This window comes from Pseudonaja textilis, chromosome 12, assembly GCF_049901715.1.
Source record: "Pseudonaja textilis isolate UNSWEBS1 chromosome 12, rPseTex1.2, whole genome shotgun sequence".
NCBI lineage: Eukaryota > Metazoa > Chordata > Lepidosauria > Squamata > Elapidae > Pseudonaja > Pseudonaja textilis.
Window position 1 is genome coordinate 10703134 of NC_142001.1, and position 25375 is coordinate 10728508.

Consider the following 25375-nt stretch of genomic DNA (forward strand, 5'->3'; position numbering starts at 1 on the left):
ACAACAACAACAACTGATTCAATCACCTGGCAAATACATTACAGATGGAGCCACTGGTTATTCGTTAGTTGTCTAGCCGCAGAGCAGCATACGTTTTATGTAGGCGTGCAAAAGACACGCCCACAGCTAAGTAGAGAGCAGCTATCTTGCTTTTTCTCTCGCAGTGTGGAATCTGCCACAAGCCAATGGGAAATCTCTTGGATCAAATCTTCATTCATCGGGATATTGTCCACTGCAATAAGTGCTACGAGAAGCTCTTTTAGGTAAGCATATCCTGCAAGGGTTAGAGATCTAGAAATCTGAGAATGTTGCTTGAGATCCTGTTCTGTTCTGTTCCCCAAATATGACCAACCCTCTGTACTTTTATCACCAATTTCTTTATTAGGAACATCCACTGCCCCGGCAAAAAGTCTGTCTCTCAATGCAGGCTAACAAGTCCGTCTGGCCAGAAGATGAATAGCTGTCTGCCACATCTATTCATCTCCGCCCCCTCCCTTTTATCCCCAGAGCTAGGGTGGGGCTTTGTTAGCAGCGATGGCTCTTCTGTCCCAAGGATCAGCCCACAGATTTCCACTGCTCTCCTCTCCTCTGCCTTCTACTCATTCGGGCATCAGGCACTGGAGCCAGCTGTTCCTCCTCTTCCTCCTCAGCCACCTCCAGACCTGGGGGCTGATGACTCTCCATCTCAAGGCTGATGGATGCCTCTCTCTCTCTCTCTCTCTCTCTCTCTCCCTGACTGCTCCATTCTTCCCCCCTCTCAGATTACTTTGATGCTGACCCTGACCCATGCCTCCTCCCCATCTGATTCGGCTGCTGGACTGGCCGGCAGCTGACAGGCCACAACAGATCCTGCCTAGAGAACAGAACATAGAATCATAGCACCGGAAGGGACTTTGGAAGTCTTCTAGCCAAACCCCCTCCCCAAGGCAGAAGACTTATGCCATCCAAGTCAAATGGTTGTCTAGTTTATTTTTGAAACCTCCCGTGATGAAGCATCTACAATTCCAGGAGGCAAGCTGCTCCATTGATTAAATATTCTTGTTGTCAGAAAATTTGTCCTTATTTCTAGGTTGGCTCTCTCTTGAGCAAGCTTCTACCTGTTGCTTGTCAACCCTAGTTGACATGTTCCAGTTTGCTCCTTAGATTCCATGGATTGGACCAGCCTGCCCGAAGAGACGCCTGCCTTCATCTGTATGCCTCGGTTCTCCAAAGGACTCTTTGATCCAGCAAGCATCCTCTTCCCCAGCCATTCCTCCTTCCTCATCTCAGGCAGGCCAAGTGGTTTACCTTCAACAACGATGAAGTTAAGTCATTGAGGATGCTACATCAGGAAGAGGATGTATTGCTGCCCAAGTTTCAACTGACCGCATTTGGGGGCTTCTCCCCAGTCTTGGTTGCTTGTCCAAAAGTCCTTCTGTCCTTCCTTCCACGATGGTACCTTGGATATCCATTCATTCCACTTGGCTCGCCACTGATAAGAGCAGGCTTGATACCAGGAAGGAGAGGAAGCAGGATCATCTGTATAAAAAAAGGAAAAAGAGGTTGAATCATTTTTTATCAGGAACACTTCTTATTCCATTCATCCCTGGGAAGTCTTTAGCCACAGCTAGGAACGCTCAGTTCCAAAAACATGTGCCTTGAATGCAAAGGATTTTAAATGGAGGTGTGTGCAAAATATTTTGATTCCAAAGGCATCAAGCATCAGGCACACAAAAAAGGGGCTTTTCCCCCCCCAGCCATTTGGGGATGTTTTTGAGCTTGAAACACTCCAGAATTGTTTGAAATAAGAATTTCAATGTTTTGCTCATCTCCAAGTTTACCTTCTGGCATCTCTGGGATTGATTTGATTTTGAAAGGCCAGACATCAGGCACAGAGGCTATGACTTCTGCAGTCTTTTACCATGGGCGGAGGGTGATGGGAGTTGGAATCCAAAGCACCAGGAGAGTCACTACTTTGTTTATTCTTGCTTTACCCAGAGAAGAAATTATTGAGTTAACACAATGTTTTTCAATCTTGGCAAAACTTAAAGATGTGTGGATTTCAAGCTCCCCAGAATTCCCCGTCTAGCATGGGATTCTGGGAGCGGAAGTCCTCACAATTTAAAGTCCCCCCAAGTTTGCAAAACATGGAGTTAAATAGTCCCATTGCCCTATTCGGTATCAGGCAGCTTCTTCTGTCTACTGCTGTCATAATGGTCTCTCTAGGGAATAATTATTTTATAAATAACTTTAATTGTTGTGAGATTATACATGCTATGTTGGGAAATCAGTTATGGTTAATTTCTTAGATATTTGTATCATGTCTCCAAAGGGATCAGTGTGTTTGTGAGATACCACTATTTGCAATATTCTTGAGTTTTAATTCTTTCACATCTATTTTTTTCAGGCCCAAGTGAAGATCATTATATTGAAGCTTTCAATTGGCTATTTAGTTAGTAGCGTAATATATTTTTGTATATTAACCAAATATCTGGAATATATAGCTATAGATATGAGGAAATATCGTATGTGTGATCATTTTTCTATGATGAGTGTACTGGAAGTTTTAACAAACAGTAAGCAGTTAAGATACAAGTGATAGCCTCACTTTCAGGCTCCGTTTTCTGCCCACTATGTCAATTTTAACTTGGGTCATTGCCTATTTCCAACTACCAGTGCAGAACAATAGAAACAGTCTTTTCCTGAGTTGAATCCCTTAAATTACATGGGAAAAGATTGTGGACACTACTCAGTGTGTGAGAGAGGCTCAATCTACAGCAGAATTAGCTTTGCATATTTTGGAAATAAATGAAGCAACGTGCACGATAATCTATAGAGGGAGAATGCTATAACGTCTCCAATAACCCAACACTATTATTTTATGATATGAATGTAGGTGCTGAGCACAAGGTTCCCCATATTTTGTTTGTGGAATATTGGGAAAGAGATGTTGAACATCCCCAAAGCCATTTTCTCCGAATGCTGCCAAGGAAAGGTCTTCTTCATTCGATAGAAGCAATCAGTGTTGAGGAAGTGCTTAATTCTTTTCTTGAAAGTCAGGGTCAAAAAAAGGATATCAGAATTCACCTTCCCAACTGTATGATGACCCAGGGCATGGCACAAAGGCAACATAGGCAAATAAGCAATAAGAGTCCCTTTATTATCTCCAACTTTGCCCCTAATGTCCAGGTTACCTTTGGCTGGAGAAAAACTCTCCCAGGAACAGCCTTTAACTGTAGAAAATTCAGTCCAAAACGAGGTACATACAAACTATAACTAAAAATCCAAACAAACCAAGTTGAAGTAATTAACTTGACAGGGCAGGAGAAGGAATTTCAGACTTGAAAGCACAGCTAAACTCACACAGTTGGGAAGACGCTAGGAACACAGATAGGCCACGATGATACAAGATAAATTCACTTTTGCTCTCAACAACTTGCTGTGCGCAACTTCCTCTTTTATACACTGTGTTCCCAGCTGCAGCTAATGAAGGGAATCGGGGCCCTTTCCTCCCCCGTAAGCCATGCAACCCATGTTGCTCTCTTTTCCGTTCTTCCCTCTGTGTCCTAGGATGAAGAGAGGGTAGGTCTGGGTCTTCCTCTGAATTCTCTCTCCCTTGCCCTACCTCTCCCCTGCTCTGCCCAGCCCAGTTTCTTCCACAGCCAATGGAGCCACACTCCCACTCCCTGTCAGCTGCTTGGCTTCCCCCTCTGGGTCTGATTCCAATAGGGGCATGACAAACTGCATGATTCCAAAATGACAACAAAGCCAACAGCAGCTTGCTAATTGCAGCTATGTCACAATTTTCTCTCACTGATTCCCAGTGGAGGGTTAAAAGCATGACGGTCAGTCAAACTGGATATGCGTTTTCCCCTTTTCCTCCTTCAGTGGTTTCCTTTGCTAAGAATGATGGTAGAAAAAGGAGTTCAAGAGGTGAAAGATGACATAAATTGGACCTCACCCCATAATACTGAGACAGGAAGATTACATCCATACAAAATGTTTCATCTAAAAGGGCAAATTGACATGTTTGTTGATGGAAAAAACCAACCAAGGTAAGAATCTTTGACCATTCAGTCTCAAAGCTGGGACAATATTTTGATGGTCTCTGGGAAGGTCATATTTAGCTACATTAAATCTAACTTGATGAACAATTCCTACTTTCACAAGGATTAGTCCTTGGTGTGAAACGATTTCCTTGCCCTACCCATCATCCTCCAGATATATTATGTTCCGTAATCCTCCATAGAGTTTAGCTGGCTGAGAATTATGGGAAAGGTAGTCTTAACATTTTGGAAAGGCCTCTCAGTTGGACAAGGCTGTTTAGGAACATAAGAAAGAAAGAAAAAACCCCAAGTTGGGTGAGGTCTGTTTGTTTTTTAATGTAAATATTTATCTTTCTCTCCTGGTTTCCTGTCAATGCAAACTTTTGCTTCCCATTCGTTGTCCAAAGGTGGAGTTTCACAAACAGCACAAAGTAGCATGTGATATTTTAGACTGAACTGAACTGTTGTTCTATTTCCTTGAGGATTTGTATCACGGAAAGGTTGCTTTAGACAGTCACCGCTAAGTCATTGCAAAATGTTATTTTTGTTGCTGTGCTGTTCTTCTCTGCTTTTCTTTTTTTCCTGAAGCAAATTCTAAATTGCCACATGCGGTTCTAATAAATATTCTGTGCAGAAAGTTGATCTGGATTCTTCATTGAATGGTGTGATGATGCATTTCCCAATGCAAAACTTGGCATCTTAGGAGCCCAAAGCCCAAGAGAGACTTGGTATCCGAGAGACATGCGTGGGTATCACCTAGGCACTGCTGAGATGCTATAAAACCACCCTTCAATCAGCACAATGCTTGGATGATGTTACAAAAACACTCTGGGTGATGAGACACAGTCTGACCAAAGACTGAAGATTAGGTTTTGCGTTGTGTTGCACATAATGAACGTGCATTCCCAGTGCCACTCTCCAGGTTTGGTAGGACTGGTAATGGCTACTCTGCCTGGGAATCCACGGAGTTGCAGTTCCCAGAATATTCAGCACATCAAGTTGACTAAGGCTTGAAATAAAGACTATGGGTTCCCAGAAAAATCTGGAAGTTCAAAGACTGTATACATGTCTGCTGAAGAGGCTTTTAATTAGAATTGGAACACCTAATGGAGCCTGGATAAAGTTGATTTGAATTTTACTCTCTCAGCGTTCCAAAATATTTAAATTGAAAGTTCTTCTGCAGAGTTGTTGAGTGATAAACATAGAGGGAAAATGTTATCTTCCAACACTATTTCTCTTCCAAATATTTGCTGGTGATGTTCTTGATGGTTATAACAAGAACTATCGTTCCTTCCTTCCTTCCATTTCTATAGCCTTTTATCTCAAACAGGTGACTTAGTTCATAGCTTCATGCAGATTTGGGGGGGGGGGTTGCATCCCACCCCAATGTCGCTGAACCACAGCTTCCAGCACCCCTTATCAGAGACAGCCTCTGTTGGGGCTGCTAAAACTTATAATTTATCCAGAGGGCCACAGGTTCAAGTCTCTCCTTGCTAGCTTCTGCAAAGGCATCTTTAAAATTACGTTTTACTGCCCTCAGAGGGCATTTAAAAATGCTCTTTCCTTCCCCTCATTCATTATTCACCAGAGGGCAGGACAAGAAACAACGGGTGGAAACTAATCTAACTAAACTAATGGGTTCTCCTGCTTGAGCAAGGGGCTGGACTAGAAGACCTCCAAGGTCCCTTCCATCTCATTCTATTCTATTCTATTCTATTCTTATTCCATTCCATTCCATTCTATTTCTAATTCTATTCTTATTCCATTCCATTCCATTCCATTTCTAATTCTATTCTTATTCCATTCCATTCTATTCTATTTCTAATTCTATTCTTATTTTATTGTCACGTCTGTGCATGAAAGCGACAGGCTTGGATATAGATGGGGTGCAATCCGCGGGGAACCACCGAAGAAGCCACTGCGAAACTCCACGCGCGCTTCCCGCAGAGCGCTTCTTCTCCACCCGCCCGCGCGCAGGCGCACTAAACCCCACTTGCCCGAAAGACTCGCGGCCGGGGCTGAGCGCTTAGTCCGGCCGGGGTGGGGGGTGGGTCTGAGCTTGGAGCGCGCTGGTTCCCTTGCCCTCGCGCCTCCCCTCCCTGCTGGCAGCCAATCCCCTTCCTCCCCCGGTCCCTCCTATGCAAATGACTCCGCGAAGTTGAGCCAATCGGGCCGAGAAGGGGAGGCGGCGAGGGAGCCCGCCGCGGCAACAACAGAGAGGTGGCTCGGACTGCGCGTGCGCGAGGCGGCGGCGGCGGCAGGTAGGAGGTGAGCGCGCGCTCCGAAGGTCGCTTCTTTCCCCCCCCCCCGTCACGCGGTCTCCGCGCTCCCCTCAGGCGAGGCGTCAGGCCTAGTTTCCCGCCCCCCCCGCCGCCCTCAAGCTCCCGGGCCGGGTCTTCCCCACCCACGGCCTCCATCCTTCTCGATAGGAAGGCCTTCAGCCCTCCTCGCTTCCCTGAAAGGGTCCTGGCCTGGCCGGGCAGGTGAGGAAGCCCCCCCCCCCTCGCGTGACTTGGAGGGGCTCTTCGGGCCCTGGGGCAGCTGCCCCCTTCCTCTCATTTTCTCCTTTGGGTGAATCCGTGTTCTCTCTATGTAAGGTGGGTGGGGGGGGGTGATGTTTATTGGGTGGGGAGGGGTTTGGAGGGGGGGAGCTGGGTGGTCTTTGGGCTTGGCGGCTTCCTTGCAGACGTTTCGCTACCCAGCTAGGGAATCTCCTCCGAGTTAGGAGAAGGAGGAGGACTAAAGGATGCTCGGGGCTTTCTGAGCTTGGTGATCTTGCAGACCTTTCATTACCCAGCCAGGGAACCTCATCAGTGGTGGAAGGGAGGGGGATAAGAGGAGGAAGGGGAAGGGGGGAGGAGGAGGAGGAAGAAGAAGAGAAAGGGAGGGGCAGGAGGGGGAAGAGGGGGGAGAAGAGGAAGGGGAGGGGGAGAAAGAGGAGGAGGGGAGGAAGAGGAAGAAGAGAAAGGAAGGGGAGGAGGGGAGAAGAGGAGGGGAAGGAAGAAGAGGAAGGGGAAGGGGACAAGGAGGAAGAAGGGAGTGGGAGGAGGAGGAAGGGGAGGAAGAGGAAAAAGAAAGGAAGGGGGGAAGAGGAGGGGGAGGAGGAGGAAGAAGGGAGGGGTAGGGGTAGGAAGGAGTGGGGGAAGGAGAAGGAGGACTGGGGTCCTTGGTGCTCTCTGAGCCTGGTTGTTTTCTTGCAGACCATTCACTACCCAACTAGGGAACCTCATCAGTGTTAGGAGGGAGTGGGGAGGAGGACGATGGGGTGCTTGGCAGGGTGGGTGTTGAGAAGGAGGACTGTAGGTCCTTGGTGGTCTAGGAGCTTGGGTTGTTTTCTTGGGGATGGTTCGTTACCAAACTAGGTAACATCATCGGTGTTGGAAGGACATAATGTATGTGGAGTGGAGGAGAAATGGAAGAGGAGGAGGAGGAGGACTGTGGGGTCCTTGGTGCTCTCTGAGTTTGTTGTTTTCTTGCAGACATTTCATTACCCAAACTAGGTAACATCGTCAGTGGTAGAAGGGAGAGGGGGTTTGTTCTCTGTTTATGTACAACATGGCTTGCCATGTTGGTGAGCAACACCTCCCTCTTCCTTCCAGCACTGATGATGTTATCTAGTTTGGTAATGAAACATCTCCAAGAAAGCAACCCATGTTCCTAGACCACCAAGGATCCACAGTCCTTCTCCTCAACTCCCCCTGCCTTCCAGCACTGATGAAGTTCCCTAGTTGGGTAATGAAAGGTTTGCAAGAAAACAACCAAGCCCAGAAAGCACCAAGGATCCTATAGTCATTGTCCTTCTCCTGCTCCCCGCCCCCCCCCCCTCTAGCACTGATGAGGTCACCTAATTTAAGTATTTTTTATGATTAGTTAATTATTAGAAAGCACAAAAGACTGGGCAATGAAAGGTTTGCAAGAAAGTCACCAAGCTTAGAGAGCACCAAGGGTCCTATAGTAGTAGTCCTCGTTGTTGTCCTCCCTCCTCCTCTCCTCCAGCATTGATGAGGTCACCTAGTTGGGTAATGAACCATCTAGAAGAAATCCACCAAGCTCAGAGAGTACCAAGGGCCGCACAGTTCAACCATGAGCTACAAAAATTGTCCTCTGTCAGAGAGAGCAGCTTGGCTAAAAACTCACCTCCTGTCTAGGCAGTCTGCGGTTAGCTCTTTCGTTTCTCCCCAAGAGCATTTGGGGCAACCTCGTTCCTGGGATTGCTTTCTGGGAACTCCTCCCCTGCCCCCCTCTTTCCCCTGCAAAAGCCATCCCCGGACAGGGGTGGGGTTCAAAAATAAATGAGGCTGCTCCTGCTTGGTTGGGACTGCGTGGTCCTCCCTCCTTAAGACTCCCCAAAGGAAAGCACCGGTCCTCTTTCCTTTTCCATCCACCTATTTCCCTTGAGAAGATCTTTTGTCCTACTTGGGGATATTGAAGAGGGAGCACTCTGTGAGCAGGTTATCCTGATGCTCTCCTTTTCCTCTTTGCAACATCTGACTTTTTTTTCATTTGAGAACACAGACCTGGCCACCGTTTTCCCTAAGTGGAGGGGGGAAAGGTGTCTGTGTAGCAGCTTCTGGTGATAAGATCGCCTCTCATATAATCTCCCCCCTTTTTCTCCCTGTTGCAATGGCATTGCATACTTTCTTTTCCTCCTCAGCTCCATGCAGCTCCTGATGACTCGGGCTCTGAGGTCATCCAGTCAGACCAGGGAGGTTCTGTCGCTGTGGTTGTGTTTGACAGATGTGCTGGTAAGAATTTACTCTTTGGAGGTAACGGAGACTAGAATGCTGCCCTTTCAGTAGCTGTTACATTTGTTGGGAACAGGTTCTGTTGGATTGCAGTGGTTTGCTCAAAATGGGAATGAGAAATTCTGAAATGCAATAGTATGTTTGCAATGTATTTTTTTTTTTAGTTGGCCTTGTTAATCGATTTAACAAAAGGAGACTGTTTTACAAAACTTGGGCTGGGCAATGTAAATTGTGTTGTTCAACATTAGACCCATTTATAGTTTTGTCTTGATGTGAAAATGAGATTATGAATTGTCTTTAAAAATACGTGGCAATAAGAGAATTTAGCATGTCTGGTGAGAGATGCTACAGTTTCATTCTCAGCAGTTTTCTTTTTTTAGAAAAACCCATTCCTTACAACATTGTTATTTTCTTTTGGATGGATGCATATTATCTGACTCTGATTATAGGGTTACTATAGTTTTTTCCAACTCATTAAAAGCACATAAAACTCTCATGAAGATAGTCGTTCAGTGACTAGGAATTAGATTAGAAAGATTATTGGAAGGATACTTCTTCCTCCTTTGGACTTTGAACCAAAATTATTCAGCATTATTTCTTGTATTGCTGCTTTCTATATATAGGTATATAGATATATATAGAGAGAGTGTGTAGACATACACACACACACACACACACACACACACACACACTGTATTATGAGGGAATGAACTTTCCCCTCTATTTTGCCTTGTAAATGGGGCACACACTCAAATTATATTTTGAGTTTTAATGCAGGAGATGCTTAGGAATTTAAAAATTGGTTTTGTTTTGCAAGACTTGAAAATGTGAGCACAAGAATAGTTTTAAATTGCCAACAGTATTATTTGTATTAAATCCTACTTAGTATAGCTGCTTATACTACCTGCATTATTTTTGTTTTTCCTCATTTTTGGTGCACAGTATATAAAGTGGAATAATAAAATATTGATACTGCCCTTTTTATATCATTCTATGTATTTGCCTTATAATTAATCAAGAAAATTCTCTACACATGCTCTTTCCAGTGTCACTATTCTCTCAATGAGCATTGAGCTGTAGTGAAGTCTAAAATATTCTGTGTTAAAGATACTTTCCCAAGCTATGATGTATGTAAATTTTATAATAATGCATTGGTTGCCTAATTCCTCAGACTGCAAAATATTTAGTTTCTGGCATTAAGCACTAAACTGATGTCAGTCCCGGATTTCATTTTATTTCTTATCAAAATTTGAAGAAACAAATTTATGATTGATTAAATGGTGGGGATGAGCCACATTTTTACAGTCTGTGTTTAATGTGAAATGCTCAGTTTTTCTTCCTTCAATATTTAATCTTTCAAAACGATAGTGTTACAAACTGCCACCATATGGAACTGCAGTAATATACCTTTCAGATCTTTAATTTCTGAATCTTTCTTTTTGCATGGACTTAGGCAACACTTTTCTTTGAATTTTTGTTTTTAGATCAGTAATATTTAAGAAGGCAGAGTTGGGTGTACTGTTTACTAAATGTCCTTGCCACACAAAAGCTTCTGTTGAAAGTGCTTCTATGTTGGCAGCTCCAGTTGGATTTGGGAAGATTATTTACTTTACAAGTTCTCATTATAAATGTCAACTTACACAGTAGGTGCAGATTAGCCATGTATCTCATAGCAGTCATTACAGCTACTGCTTGTACCGAAGAAGCATTGACCACGTCAGGATAGCCGGTGTAAATAAAACATACTATTCCTGCAAATAAATTGCTTTGAGATTCATTCTTGCTGTATCATCACACTGTATAGGCAAGCCGATAGTTTATGTGTGTTCACAGTTTCTTTAATATCCACCTTCTATGGTATCTTTTCCCAGCAAAATTCCTCAGGGGTTCCATGAAGATGGTCGTTCCTGGGAGCACCACCGTAATTCAGCCAGACCACAGTCTGGGGACGGAATTGAGCCGAAGCTCGGCAGACAACTCGGTGATGGGTCCTGATGCAGAATCAATGGCTGATCAGGTGGGCCCTGAGCTGGAAGAAGTGAGGAAACTGCAAGAGCTTGTGAGGCGGCTGGAGCTGCAGAACCAGCAGCTGAGAACTAGAAGCCTGCGAAGTGTGCCAGAGGCCAAAATGCTGAGCCAAGCTGATGCTGGAGTGGATAATTGCAATTCCAGGCTCAACGGCATGGAAATGAATAATAGCATCAACGTACTAATGGATAAGCAGGAATTGCAAATCGTGGCAGACCTGCATTCAGCCCTGAGCAAAATAAGGTCAGAAGCAGAGGAAAGTGGCGAGTTCTTTAAAAAGGATGTGGAGGAGACCACAATACAGCTCAGTTGTGAAAACAGTTCCGACAAAGGGCCCTTCGGGGCAAAGTTTGTGAGCAGTACCCAGGTGCAGAACAGCGACGCTAACACAAACGACGTCTCTCGTTGGGATTGCAACCCCACTATGTTGCTAGAAGATTTCGCCCCAGGGATTGAGCCGGCGTTGCAAAGGAAGGAAGCAAACACCAGCGCGGAAGTCCTCTTTAATGAAACAACTCTGGATGAAGTGGAATTACTGGAGTTAGAGAACGGCAGCGATGAAGAGGACAGCTGGTATGTTTATTTGAGACTACATATTGTAGCTCCAAAGGATTCATGCTAAGAGGGAATAAAGCTATAATCATAGTTTCCAGAGCATATTATTATTCTGTTTCTCTTCAGTTCACTGGCCCTCAAAAACATCACTGAGCGCAGCAGTGTGACAGGAAAATGGACAGTGTGAAAGAGAAGGGATTAATTTGTAAACCAAAAACCTGTGAGTCTAAAATGTTTAAGAGAAACAGAAAGGAAAACAGGTATGGGAAACCAGGAGGCCTATATTTCTTTTTAGAGTGCCGCTTTTCTCATATGAGATTGCCCAATGGAGTGAAAACTATTGCCAAGTATAGTTCCTTGAAGTATTTCTATTAGTATTACAGGTATTTGCATAATAGTTTGATCTGTACACATAGCAAAATGTAAGATGTAAGGTCACCTTAAGCAACGATACCTTAAGTAATTTCCTTAAGCTCGTTATTGAAGAAATAATTAGATTAGATGAAAGAGGGGACTGGATTATTAGATTTTTTTTTTCCTGGGCAGTGGAAGATGCTTGCTAGAAGTTGGAAGGGGGCTGTACTTGAACAAAGTGGAAGGGGCCGAAGGTTTTTAAAAAATGATTTTTTTAAAAACTGAATAAGCTCTGCTATAGGGATTCAAAGTTACAGTAAACTCATATATGAGATCATTCAGAGGATAAGTTGATAGGAATATTTTTGTTAAGATTGCAAGAATTTACCTGAGCAATGTATCTTGAAAAAAATTGAAGAGATATTACATGGTTATTACCCAATCATTGTTTTACAACAAACATTAAAATGTTTCTCCTGCCATTGATCATTATTTCCTTAGCCAAAAAAATTATGTACCGGTTGACTTACATCAGTTCATTTAGTGACCATTAAAAGTTACAACAGCACTAAAGAAAGTGACTTATGCCATTTTTGACACTTAGGACTCATTGCAACATCATGTGATCAAAATTCACGCGCTTGGCAACTGACTCAGCATCCTGGGATCACATGATTACCTTTTGTAACCTTCTGACAAGTGTCTGGTTGTCCCAAAGGTGCTTTTTGTTTTTTTTCAAGAGGCGACTGGACTTTCTGGTTTTTCTTTGAAGACGTTTCACTTCTCATCCAAGAAGCTTCTTCAGCTCTGACTGGATGGTGGGGAATGGAAGGATTTATACTCCTTCCAGACAAAGCTGGTCATTTGCATTCAGACAAGCGAAGTCAATAGAGAAGCCAGAAGATTCACTTCACTGCCCTGTTACTAACTTAACTGCAATGATTCACTTAACTACTGTGGCAAGCAAGGTCATAAAGTGGGGCAAAACTCACTTAACAAATGTCTCATTTAACAACAGAAATTTTGGGCTCCGCTGTGGTCGTAAGTCAAGGACAATATGTGAGAAAATGAAACAGATTTACAAGAAAGTACAGTAGGATAGATATCATTATCAGATGAATGATGAAATTTGAATCCAACTTAAAATGGAAGTAATTTTGTCTGATCCCCAAATAGTTAAGAAAGGGGAAGACTTGTTAATATTACTTTCTTTGCTGAAGTGTTTGACGTTTGTTGATAAAATACTGGAAGCATAGCGATACTGAAAGAATTGCTCTAATCAAACTGTCAAACTTTTTACCTTCCCACTTCAGGCTGTATGTTTCTCCAAGAAAACCACCAGCAGATAAAAAGGAGTCTCCCCTGAAGTGGTGTAGGCAGGTGTTGGATCACCCTAGTCCTGAGACTGAGGCAGCTTGCCGTACCCTCCTCAGCAGACTTGACCAAGGTAGGCCTACGGATTGTCCTGTAAGAAGCCTTAAATGATCCCCAAGGAAGCTAGTAGGATTGATTTGTTACTATCACACTTTTAAAGAACTCGGCATCTTGGAGATAATGGAGAAGACCTGAGAAAGACGAATTGGTTCATAAGATCAGCAATAACACCTTAAAATCGGGACATTTTTGGTTTTGCATTTTTGCATTTACTTGATACAGATCAAACCCCGTTACATTAAGCCTGGTGCTTATGTGGGGTATCACTTGAGCTAATAATAATTGTGATTATTAGATTTATATCCTGCCTTTATTTTATACAACTCAGGATAGCCTATGTCAAGGGTATCCAAATTTGGAAAGTTTAAGACTTGTGGACTTCAACTCCCAGAATTCCTGGGCTAACATGACTGGAGGAGGAATTCTGGGAGTCTTAAACTTTCCAAGTTTGAGGACCCCTGGCCTATGTTATGCTCCTGCCCTGTTTCCCACCACCACCAGCAACACCTCTGTGAGATGGATTGAGTTGAGACAGGGTGACTAGCCGCAAATCATCCATCTTAATATGCTAGTTTTTATGCCTGCTTCTAGATTTGCCCTAAGTAGAAAGCTATGTGATTCTTTTGACTAGAAGCCCTAGTTGGAGAATTTCCTCTGCCCTCATAAGGGTATTAAGACATTTTGGGATAATCTTTTAAAAATATATTTTGCAAACCTTAAAGGAAATACTTCCTTTCAAATGTTTTTATGTTGTACTGTTTCATTTCAAATAGTCCTTTTTTCCAAATGTAACTCGTTATTCACATACATATACAACTTTACTAGTTGGCACACAGCACTTAAAAATATAAAAGCTTATTTTGATTTTGACACAATACATTCAGTACTATAAGTTGCTGCCCACTGAGTAATTATAACTTGAGTATCTTGCTACTGTGGAAAACATTAATATGGTAGTAAACCGAAGAATGGTTTTAGACAGATTTTGCATGAAAACTTGATTTTGTCATTTGGCATCATATTACATTCTCAGGGAAACAGAAAAATTGCATAACACTCTGCTAGCTAAATACTATTGTTTTCTTCAAAGTGTGTTAAGTTGAACACTGTAACAACTTACACATTAGCAAGTTTGTCGACAAATTAAACAAAGTTGTAAACCAGTCCTAGAATATGAGGACGATGTAGATCAGAATAAAATGACTGTTTTTCATAAATAATACCACTTTCTTGAATTTTCAGTATTGTCTTAAATCTCAGCTGTAGATTAATGATAGCAAATCTTTATTTGGTTTTAATAGTTCTGTGCCAAGTTTTTTGGGGGACTCTTGATGCTATAATTTTATAGCCCCATCATACTTAGCCAGAAAGAAGCATTTTGAGAAACGGGCCCAGAACAGTTTCCCCACTAGATAATATTTTCGTTGGATCACACTATCTCGATAACTCCAGAAACCTGATTTGTGTTGAGATTTTTTGGCATAGAGTATCAGTAACTCTTAAGATTGTCCAACTGGGAACTTACATATGCACATCCACATTCCAGGATGAGAGATGGCAAGCTATGCATTTCTTCTTTGGAGAGAAATGCTATAATACTGGATATTGTCTCATCCAGCCTGGCTGTCATTTGGGAAGCTGTAGAGAAGAACCACAGGTCCTCTTTCACAGAGTTTCCTTTAGCACCTCAAACCGACTGAAGTATGTCCAAGGTGAACATTGTAAATATTCACACCCAGCATACAGATGCTAAGACAGGATAGCCTGTGGAGAACTAAGGATTGTCTTCATATGTTTTAATTCCAGAGATTAATCTGTCAACCATAATTGGAAATTGAATTTATTGGTTTGTATCATGACTCGGGGTGAGTGTGTCTGGCATGTAATGCATGCAGATGTGGTTGGACATTCATTCTCTCTCTCTTCATCTGAGTATCTGTTTTTAATGTGGTAACAATTCGTGGCTTTTTTTGTATCTTCCTTTAGCCAGTAGGTGGAAATCCCTGTATTGCAGTCCATTGGCGTCGCCAAGCGTGCATAACTTGAATGCAGACACAGGGTCCTGTAGCAATGCACTAAACTCTCCTGGGCACTACAAATCAACTAACAAACCACTACTAACTTGCGGTAGCTCAGGTATGGCATGGCGATCTGGGATACTTTTCAGAGGAATGGAGGTGGGAAATGCATGCCGAGGGAGGACAAGTTGTGACTGGTTTGCTTTGTTCAGTTTAACGTGATGATCAAAGGCAGGGGTGTCAAAACAGAAGGCAATGAGGGACATATAAGGTACCGGCCCACATCGCTTCGGCCCGGTCTACTCAATGCAAAGTGGAAACATCGGGCCAGCATGGCTTCAGCCCAGTTTACCCAATGCAAAGAGAAAACATGCCACCAGTTTGGGCAGTGGCATCAAACTGGCCACACTCACCCAGTCGGCAACACCAGCCCTGCCCCCCACTCCCCCGGGTCAGCCACAGACCCGATGCAGCCCTCAGTGAAATTGAGTTTGACACCCCTGATCTAAGGGGTCCTTCAGCTAAAGCTTCCAGAAATCTTCTTATTTAAATCTTGCTTCTTTGCGCTAATTCGGTTTTTTGTTCTTTTTAAAAAGGTCTGTATTATTCTTGTGGTCAAGGACCATAGTCTGGCCCATCTGCTTCAGGCCCAGGGCATTTGATTATCCCTTAAGAAAATGGAGAATCTTCCTCTTTAGCATGGCATTCTTGTGTTGCCTTGCTGCTTTCGTGTGTGTGTGTGTGTGTGTGTGTGTGTGTGTGTGTATCTCCTCTCCCACGGTTGGCGAGAATTTGCTTATACGGGTAGTCCTCGACTTATGACCTCAATTGAGCCCAAAATTTTTGTTGTTAAGTGAAACGTTAAGTATTGCTCCATTGTCAAGTGAATCACTGCAGTTGTTAAGTTAGTAATACAGTTGTTAAGTGAATCTGGTTTTCCCTTTGATTCGGCTTGTCAGAAGATGGCCAAACAGGATCACGCGACCCCGGAATACTGCAGCCGTCATAAGTTGCCAACTGTCTGAATTTTGATCACTTGAACATGGGGGTGCAGCAATGGTCGTAAGTCTGAAAAACGGTCACAAGTCACTTTTTTCAGTGCCGCTGTAACTTCGAACGGTCACTAAATGGACTGTTTTAAGTCAAGGACCACCTGTAATCCAAAATATAATAAATAGACTTACATATTTCTTGTCTGCTTTGCCTGAAGTTTTCCAAAAAGTGAAATGACCAGTTTGCCTGGGAGAAACAGCTAAAACAACTTTCAAATCTCACCTAGTTCACGTTGCTGTACAGAGTTGATTTGCATTTAGAACTAGCATTTAAATGCCAGTTGCTTTTTGCATGCTTGATTTTTTTTTTAAAAAAAAGGACAAATGAAATACCATCAGGCCATTTTCTAAATATTTCTTGGGCATTTGGGGTTCAGAAGAGAAAACCTATTAAGACTAAATTACTGACATCTTACATACTGAATTGCCTTTTCCAACTGGAGGCTATAACACTAACTTGTACTTTATTATTTTTGCCTTTTATTACTGGAATTCCTGGTAATCCTTTCCTCTTTCCTTTCAGTGACAGAAACTATACCCAGCTTATCTGGTTTGCTGCCAATTCAATGTTTTCCGTTTCCTAAAGACAGATCAAATAGCAATGCAGAAACTATTTTAAATGTTTTTTTTTTAATTAGACCAATTATTTGAGAGTTATATAACAAAGCCTTTCAGAGCAGTGAGTGAACCTAAGAATATAATTTTCATTAATGCATTAATTATTATACAGCACCCTCAAACTGCAACTAGTGAGGAAGGCTACACGTAGTGACTGCCTACATACCAGGCAGCTTTTAATTGGATACTCTTGCTTGCTCTGCAAGCCTGAAATTTGGCATCCCTTTCCTTTGCGGACCTTTATCCTGATTTTTATCTCAGTCATGTGAAAATTCATTTTTTTGCTGAACTGGAAATTCTTCCACTTGATGGAGCCACCAATGAAATTAATCAATTAGAGAAGGAGGGGGAGGGAGAGAGAGACAGAGGGAGGGAATGAATCTTTACAGACCTTGTTCTCAAATCCTCTATTTTGCTTTCTTTCTCCTGCCAACTAAATCGGTGCATTTTCAGATACTGCATAGCAATGCAATAATGATGAATATCTGTATATATAGCAAAGATATTCAATACTGTACAGCAAAGCTGGCCGGGGAATTCTGGGAGCTGAAGTCCACAAGTCTTAACGTTGCCAAGGTCGAGAAATATTTCTGTACAGTTTTACCCAGACAGGTTGCTGTTCTAATTTACTTCTGTTCTAGTTTATTCAATTAGCAGTTCCTATGAATGACTTCGGTTAAATCAATTGCAGTGATTGGACAGGATTAACTCTAGGCAGACTGAGGCTATAGCGTGGCAGTTTTAATTCTTTGCTCTTGATTAGCGTCTGGATCATTACCTTTCCACATGGTGATTTGTTTTGGGAGGGAAGCTCCCGTTGAAAGGAACAAGAACTTTATTTCCTCAATGAATATTAAGTGCAGAGCCCTCACTCCAGATTGGAATGGCAGTAAGGTCAACCTATGAAGTCCTTTTTCTTTCCTGTACCTAAGGGTTGACCTGCTCCCCTTGTTCTCTGTGAATTTACTTTTCAAAGCCATCCAGACTCTGTTGCTAACTCTGAGAATGGTATTCTCTCTTGTTTGATCCTACGCTGATTTAGTAATTTTAATTGCTTTCTGAGTAACAAACAAGACAGCACTGCTTAGGGAATTAAGATTGCTGTGGTTAGTCACGAATGCTTATCCTGCTTAAACACACATGAATCTTGCCATATAATTAGCTTAGTTTCTTGTTTAATGACTAAGTGATTGCTTTTTTGAATGTGTCCAGGGCTTTGTAAATAAGTAGCCTGCTTGTCTAACAATAAGAATCTGTTCTGGCCAGTCAAGCAAACAATGTTTCTCTCTCCCCCACCAACCCCTCTTTATGTCAAAATGACCTATAAATATATTGTATATTGAGGGAAGGCTAGAAACAATAGTGAACTAATAACATGTTTACAGTACAACTTGGTGGCCAAAATGTCTGGTTCTCTTGTGTTGCCTATTTTTTTTTAAAAAAAAAATAACCTCACTTGTTTTCTGAAGTATTCAAACCAAAAACAGAATATGTTTTGCAGCAAGCTTGGGCATTATCTTAAATTCACACTCTGAATTTGAAAAGATTAATTTTCAAAAATCCTCATTCAGCTGCTGTAGAAATTAGAGAGCCATCTCGACTGATGTAATTGGATATAATCTAAGAAGCCCTGAAGCATGTTAATATTGGCATGTGCGCTTTTCTTTAGTAGAGGATGGTGACTCATATCTTCAGCCACATGTTGTTAAGGAAACCCTTCACTCATAGAATAAAAACTTCAATTATTTTGTAGCTAATGAAGCAAGTCGACTTTGCATTCACAAACACGTCCCTCTTAGTTTTGTATTTCTGGTGCTATAGGAAATGATGTAATTTTGTTTGACCTAGTTTTGATGGCTCTGGGTGGCTCCATCCAAACTATTTTACAGGCCATAATCCTTTTCTTTCCCTGCATGTCACAGAAACAGAGTTGCCAAAGGTTTGTAGGAGGCAGCTCGGAGTAATGCCCATCCATCTGAGACATTAGGATAGGAAAGATGAACTGAAATGACAATTTTAATAACAGAATTCTACACTTACCATATACGGCAGGATAACTTTCCTCCGTATTGAATATTGAAATAATTCTTTCCCTTTGAACTCATTGCTGGTCAATCCTTAACAATAAATTTGTTTACCTTGTAAGGGATTTGAGTACAAAACTGGGGAAAAAATGAGTATTATGACAGTGCTTGTATTTTAAAATTATATCTGTAGCTTCCTCGCCCTCACCTTCCCTTTCTTCTTCCCCACCTCTTTCTAAGGTTACTTGAACGTGCATTCAGCTTTGAGCTCTCAGTCTTCTGTCGATAGCGAACTTAGTACCTCAGACGATTCAATTTCAATGGGCTACAAACTGCAGGACTTGACTGATGTGCAAGTTATGGCCCGCCTACAGGAAGAAAGTAGGTGAAAGCAATTTACAGTATTTCTGTCTTCATGTCACCTTCTGCAGGAGGATTTTTTTTTAAAGAAACAATAATACACAAAATATCATTTTCCCCACATACTTAATACTTTCTCTCATTCACAGCCCAAGAGAACGCACAGATAGTTTCTTAGGTAATGGGCAATTGGGTGCCCCTGCTAGTAAATTAGATGTCCCCATTTAATGAGATGAAGAAACATGTCTGTTGCAACTTTGGCTATGTCTGTCTAGAAGCACCTGCCATAGCATTTAGATTTACACCCCACTTCACACTGCTTTATAGCTCTCTCTGAGCGGTTTATAGAGTCAGCCTATTACCCCCAACAGTCTGGAGAAGAAAATAAAGTCTTCTCCAGATTGAGAAAGAAAGAAAAAGTCTTGCTTTTAGAGCAGGTTACGTTAGACTATCCCATTATGGATAATTTAGCCTTGAAATTGTACCTTTGTGAAAGAACTGCAGCATCCCACTAGGTTTCTTGCAAACTAAAGGTCATTTATAGCTTGGATATTGCATCGAACATTTGATTTCTTACTCATAAACGTGTGTAAAATGAAAAAGTTGTAGAATGAAAAAGTTGATATGCTGATATTTGCCTAAATGTCTGGGGCAGTTCCTTGGATTTAACAATATCCTGTCACTATAAAAACTCTCGGGATTTTTACTTTGCCCCAAAATGCAGATACTGGTTATGAGTGCTGAAATACACATAAACTACTTGTTCTCTGATTATGTCTGCAGAGATGTTAAAGCTAGATTGCAACCCTCATTTTGGTGCCTTTAAAATTATGGAGGCTACAAGCAGAAAACGCTGCCATTGCTTTGCGTGGCTTTCATTATCTTGGGTACAAGTCTGATGTGGTTGCTTTCATGTTTGCTTTGCTAAGCCCTTTCATGGGAAATATTAAAATATCATCCCAGGTATGCTTAAACAGCATGATCAAGAAGTAACCATGTCTTCTGTTGGCCGTGGTCTTACTTCAGGTCTTCGCCAGGATTGTGCCTCCAGCTCGGCCTCCGTTTCCCGCCGCAGCTCCAGTGCCTCCTTACATTCCTTGCGCAGAGGCACCTACAGTGACCAGGATTTTGACACATACAGTTTGGAAGATGAGGACGATGACTGCTCTTTCTCCTATCACAGCAGTCACAGATACTCGCCATCCCCACTCAGCTCACCGCGATGCCAGTCTCCGTCCACAAACGCAGATTACGGGAGGGCCACAAATACCCGAATCCGGCCCCCACGGAGGACAGTGCAAAGCCCCATGCAAGATAGACTAAAGTATTCTTCGAACGAAGGTGTGTGCTCCCGTTTACAAATCTCGTTGGGTTTTTGAACCAGCAGGTTAGGGTTAGGGTATTATTTTCTTTTGGGCCCCAAAATAAGCACTAGGGCTTATTTTGGGGGGGGGTCTTATTTTTTTTCCATGTACAGGAGGCTCATTTCCTCTTCTTGCTCACAGTGGGGCAGGAGGCTGCACGGTGTGCTAGTGCTGCCACCACAAGGTGGAGGGTATGGAGCTGCCCTACGTGCCTTGCACTGGCTTACCTCAAGGCCCCCATAACCAGGCCACACCCGCTTCTCCTTGAGGCCGCGGTGACTCCAGCAGTGCAATCCAGTAGGACCATGTGTGGCCTCCAGCTCACTTCTGCTTGCTCACAGCCACAATGGAGCAGGAGCTGAATGACACGCTGGTACCGCACTGGCAAGGCATGGGAATGGAGCTGCCCCATGCGCCCTGGACCGGCTTACGTCGGAGATAAGCCAGTGTGGGATACATGGAGAAGCTCCACACACCCACAGCCCCCCTGTGGTACAGGGAGCAACCAGACAGAATGGGTGGGCAGCTGGCTGTGCAGGCTCTTTGGGGCTTATTTGTGGGGCGGTAGGGCTTACATTAGGTGCGCACAGAAAACATGCTAGGGCTTATTTATGGGATAGGAAATGTTAGCAGCAGTTGGATTTTTTTCAATTCTTGTTATGTTATCCTTTGCAGAGGAACTGCGTCACAGTATGCCTAATCTGGCTCGGACTGGTCTGCGATCTTTGGAGTCCGTAAGAAATAGCCGTAGCCTAGACTCGGATTTACAGATTCCCAGTAGTCGACTCTCTAGGATCCATCAGGAATCTGTCAGTAAGTTGGCTGCTGCTTCTCAGACTTCCAGGATATTTCAGTTGGTGTGATGACCAAAGTAGGAAAGGTAGCTACAGTTTGTTTTAGAGATCTTAAGTTTGCCACAGCTTTTAATGGGGCTGTGCGTTCCCTGAATGGTTTCAAGTTTGGGAGTTCTTTGGGATTTGTTTTTAGTTCTTTCAGTGTTGACCAAAAGTGCCCTTCACAACTTCTTCTGGGAAATCAGCTGGGCCTTCTCTGTGTGTTTTTCTAATGTGTTTCTGCCTAGAAGATTGCTCATAAATTTCAGCTGTCCAGAATACGACGGTTTCGTTTGCCGTCGTAAGAGTTACATCACTACACGTTTTGCCAAATGAACTGGCTACTAATTTAATTTGCGGTGCCCATCTAGCAGTTTGAAAGCAGGCAAATATGCAAGTAGATGAATAGGTACCACGTCTGTGGGAAGGTAATAGCACTCTGTGCCCCTCAGCCTATAGTCATGATGACCACATGACCACAGAAATGTCTTCGGACAACACTGGCTCCCTCGGCCAGTGGGAGAAAGAAACGGCCCTAGCTGGACACGACTGGGCAGGTGAACCCTGTGCCTTTTATCGGTGGATTCAGTTGACAATTTGACTTCTCTAGCCCTCTTATGGCCTGGATCTGCTTCAGCTGTGTGAATCTGCCTGAAAACTCTTCTCTCCTCCTGATCCCTTTTGGATATACTCCCCAAGTAGACCCTTCATTTTATACTTATTAATACCATCTCCGTTTCCCCTCCCTTCTGCTTTCAGGCCTGACTCCAAATAAACTCCGCTATTCCTCCGGGGCCGGGCAGTCCCCGCTGACCGTTCGTCAGCCTGTGAAAGCAGGGCCCTGTGCCAACGCTCTCCTAACCGCACGGCAGCCCGTCAGAGCTGCTGCTGGGTACGCGAGTCCGGCTGGCCGAGTCCGAAAGCTACAGTCTTCCACGCTGAACCCAAGCGCTTCGAGTAGTGGCGGTTCAGTGTACCGAAGCAACAGTGTGGCCGCGGGAGCGAAAAGCTCTCTTCCTAAAAATAAAGCGTCGGTGGCAGGAGCATCTACTCTGAAGAGCAAGTTGAGCCAGCCAGCCAAGAGGTGAGACTTTTAAAAGCTCATACAGAGGAGGTATAGGTAGTCCTTGACTTGCAATGGTTCCTTTAGCGATGGTTTAAAGTTACAACGGCACTGGAAAAAGTGGACGTATGACCGTTTTTCACACTTACGACCATTGCTCCATGGTCATGTGACCAGAATTCAGGCACTTGGCAACTGTTTCATATTTATGACGGTCACGGTGTCCCAGGGTTATGTGATTTGCTTTTACGACTTTCTGACAAGCAAACTCAATGGGAAAGCCAGATTCACTTAATAACATTAATAACTTATCAATTGTAGTGGCCAGAAAAGCCGTCAAATGGGGGCAAAGCTCACTTTAAGAAATGTCTCGCTTAGCAACAGAAATGCTCAATTTGTGGTCATTAAATCGAGGACTACCTGTATTTGGATTGCGGTCTTAAATGCCTGACCTTCCCAACAGCATTGATCTCAAGTGCCTTTTCTGGCTCTCCAGATTGTTAAGAAACGAGCCAACTGAGCAAGTCCAAGAAAGATGCCAGCTCAAAGCTGGAAAGATTCCCCTTAATCCTAAAGAATCCCCCTTCCTCTTTCCCAGTTTCAAACTGGATCTAGGGAGGAGAGCACAGGACTGCCCTGCGATGCAGTTGAGACATGATCAACTTCACTTGCATGTGTAAGACTTCATTTAAGATTGTTCCTTTAAGAATCCTACCTAGTTTTATTCTGCAGCGATCTAACAGACTGCCACCCAAAACAACAAATAGGGAAGATACTTGCTTTTTAAATAAATATTTCAGACTAGTAACAGAGGATGCGTTAAGTCCCCCGTCTTCTGACTATTGTTTATTGAAGCATCGTGTAAGTAAAATTTCTTTCTGTACATCTCAACAGATATCCAAAGGCCAACATACCTGTGGACGACTCTTGGAAAGATGGATGTTATTGAACCAAGCCAAAAAGGAGAATAATGAACAATGACTTGTTTGTTGGGTTATGTAACTGGACAACAGCCCAGCTGGCTGGGCAGGAGGACATGCTTAAGGCCTCCCATTTCCTCCCCATTGCCACCATGCTTGACAAACTGGAATGATGGTGAACTTGGACAGCTGCTTTGCGTTGTCTTGACAATGGACCTTGATGGCTTTTTTTTTGTTGTTGTTCCTGCTATTCTAGTCTTACTGCTGAGCCTTGATTACGGAAGTTCTTGTACCTGAAGGTACAGGTGTGGCCCGAGGCACGCATTGGAAGATTCATTCATGGTACACAACAAGGGAAGAGAAGCGCTCCTGTGGCAATGAGACATTTTTGAGTCTGTGGAGTTGGGTTTTTTTTTTTCCTTTGCAAAAAGGCAGCTAGATAAGATGAACATAATTTGAAAGGACTCTTTCTTATGTCACTTGGTGTAACTTAACTTTTCTAGGAAATTCAGAGGGTTTTTTTTTTTTTTACTTGTCCCGAACAGGTATCTTCACTACTTTTATTATTATTATAAAAGTTGAAAGGTTGTTTTTTTTAAATAATAGCTAGTGCATCAACCATCTGTCACAGGAGAATGTCTTAAAGCTTGGTATCCCCGTTGTTTTGAAGACTGTTTAATGTGCTGTTGCCTGCAGACTGATAACGTGAGGTCTTATTTATGCGTTTGCTCTCTTATCTTTTAGCTAGGCCAGTTTTTAGTGTGGGTAGTAGCAACACCTTTGCCGGCTAAAAAAAATGCACTTGAAGTGTTTCGTTCCCTCATCATCGTCACTTAATTCCTTGATACTAAAATCTACCTTCCTGCTTTTGTACAAGACTTTTCTACTGTCCCATTTTTGGGGTGGGTGGGTGGGTTTGTTTTTGGATGAAGGAACTTGGTTTTTTTTTAACTTAAATCTGCAGCTCCTGGAGTTTTGCCAAATGCAAGAATACAATCATACCTGGGAATTCAAACTGGTCTTTCAGCCAACCCTACTTCTTGCCACCAATGTGACTTGATATTGTAGTTAATAAATGTGAAGGGGGCGAATGCTACCTTGTTTTTAGTAGCAAAATTTGCGTCCTGCTGCTTTTTTTCCACATAAGACAGATATACGGGTAGTCCTCGACTTGTGACTGTTGAAAAAAGGGACTTATGACCATTATTCACATTTACGACCACTGCAGCCTCCGTATAGTCACATGATCAAAATTCAGACACTTGGTAGCTGATTCACATTTATGACGGTTGTAGTGTCCTGGGGACATGTAATCACCTTTTGTGACCTCCTGATAAGCAAAAGCCAATGAGGAAGCCAGATTAACTTAACTGCAGTGATTCACTTAACAAATGTGAATCGTTTTGTTTGCATATAGCAAATCACTTTGTGCAACAAACGAAGATGTAAAAACTTGCTTCACAAATGTCTCACTTAGCAGCAGAAATGTTGGGCTCAGTTACTGTCATAAGTCAAGTAGTAGACACTATCCTGAAACAAGAAAATTGATGTCTTCTTCTCAAAAAAGATCCATTGTGAAAATGTTGGAAGAAAAAATAATACACTGACACTTAGAAATTCATTAGTAATGCTTTATATAGTTAAAGCCGAGGTAGTGACCCATGAAAACAAACATGAAGTAATTTTAAGCTTTCCTGTTAAGTCATTTGCCAAATGAATGAATACTTGCTACAGTTGGACAGTTTGTATTTGTTTCCTGGCCATTGGGCTGTGTGGTTTCCTTTTGATGCAGAAATGTTAATAACACTTAATTCTAGCCACACGGACTTAATCAGTAGTTTCAACTACTTCTTGCTTGAAATACTTTGTGAATGAGCTCACTAGTCATTTCCTGCAATAGTAGGATGGAGACTTTAAACAAGAATGGTTATATAATGTGCTCTACTTGCTTTTTAATCCTGCCATACTTCCTGAAGTAACAG

The 25375-nt window shown here is 42.8% G+C and overlaps 2 protein-coding genes across 11 annotated transcripts in view; both read left to right on the forward strand.

Annotated features, from left to right (window-relative positions):
* Positions 1–4665, forward strand: part of ZNF185 (zinc finger protein 185 with LIM domain) — a 60778-nt gene extending 56113 nt beyond the window's left edge. For 4 of the 5 annotated variants that reach the window (XM_087940992.1, XM_026703011.2, XM_026703010.2 and 1 more), the window contains 2 exons: positions 165–263; positions 1144–4665. In XM_087940992.1, coding sequence (XP_087797118.1) covers positions 165–263 — 99 coding nt within the window. In that variant the 3' untranslated portion in view covers positions 1144–4665. Of the gene's footprint in view, positions 1–164; positions 264–1069 lie in introns of all 5 variants that reach the window. The other variant, XM_087940990.1, reaches the window with a different exon arrangement.
* A 1539-nt stretch (positions 4666–6204) lies between these two features.
* Positions 6205–25325, forward strand: LOC113437833 (SLAIN motif-containing protein-like). Of its 6 annotated transcripts, none has more exons than XM_026703007.2 (10): positions 6205–6286; positions 8680–8770; positions 10642–11371; positions 13021–13154; positions 15128–15277; positions 19094–19234; positions 20240–20554; positions 21253–21390; positions 22170–22494; positions 23368–24509. In XM_026703007.2, exons 3-10 carry the CDS (start codon positions 10662–10664, stop codon positions 23420–23422), a joined length of 1968 nt encoding a protein of 655 aa, XP_026558792.1. In that variant the 5' UTR covers positions 6205–6286; positions 8680–8770; positions 10642–10661; the 3' UTR covers positions 23423–24509. The 6 variants fall into 6 exon arrangements, with proteins under 6 accessions (XP_026558792.1, XP_087797122.1, XP_026558788.1 ...); XM_026703003.2 differs by having other exon boundaries at positions 6253–6293; positions 23368–25325; XM_026703006.2 differs by having other exon boundaries at positions 6253–6508.
* The last annotated feature ends 50 nt before the right edge of the window (positions 25326–25375 follow it).

Coding starts and splice junctions, on each gene's coding strand:
- LOC113437833 (XM_026703007.2), top strand. CDS start 10,662: ATGAAGATGGTCGTTCCTGGGAGCACCACCGTAATTCAGCCAGACCAC. Junction 11,372..13,020: donor AGCGATGAAGAGGACAGCTG/GTATGTTTATTT, acceptor TTCCCACTTCAG/GCTGTATGTTTCTCCAAGAA. Junction 19,235..20,239: donor GGCCCGCCTACAGGAAGAAA/GTAGGTGAAAGC, acceptor GTCTTACTTCAG/GTCTTCGCCAGGATTGTGCC.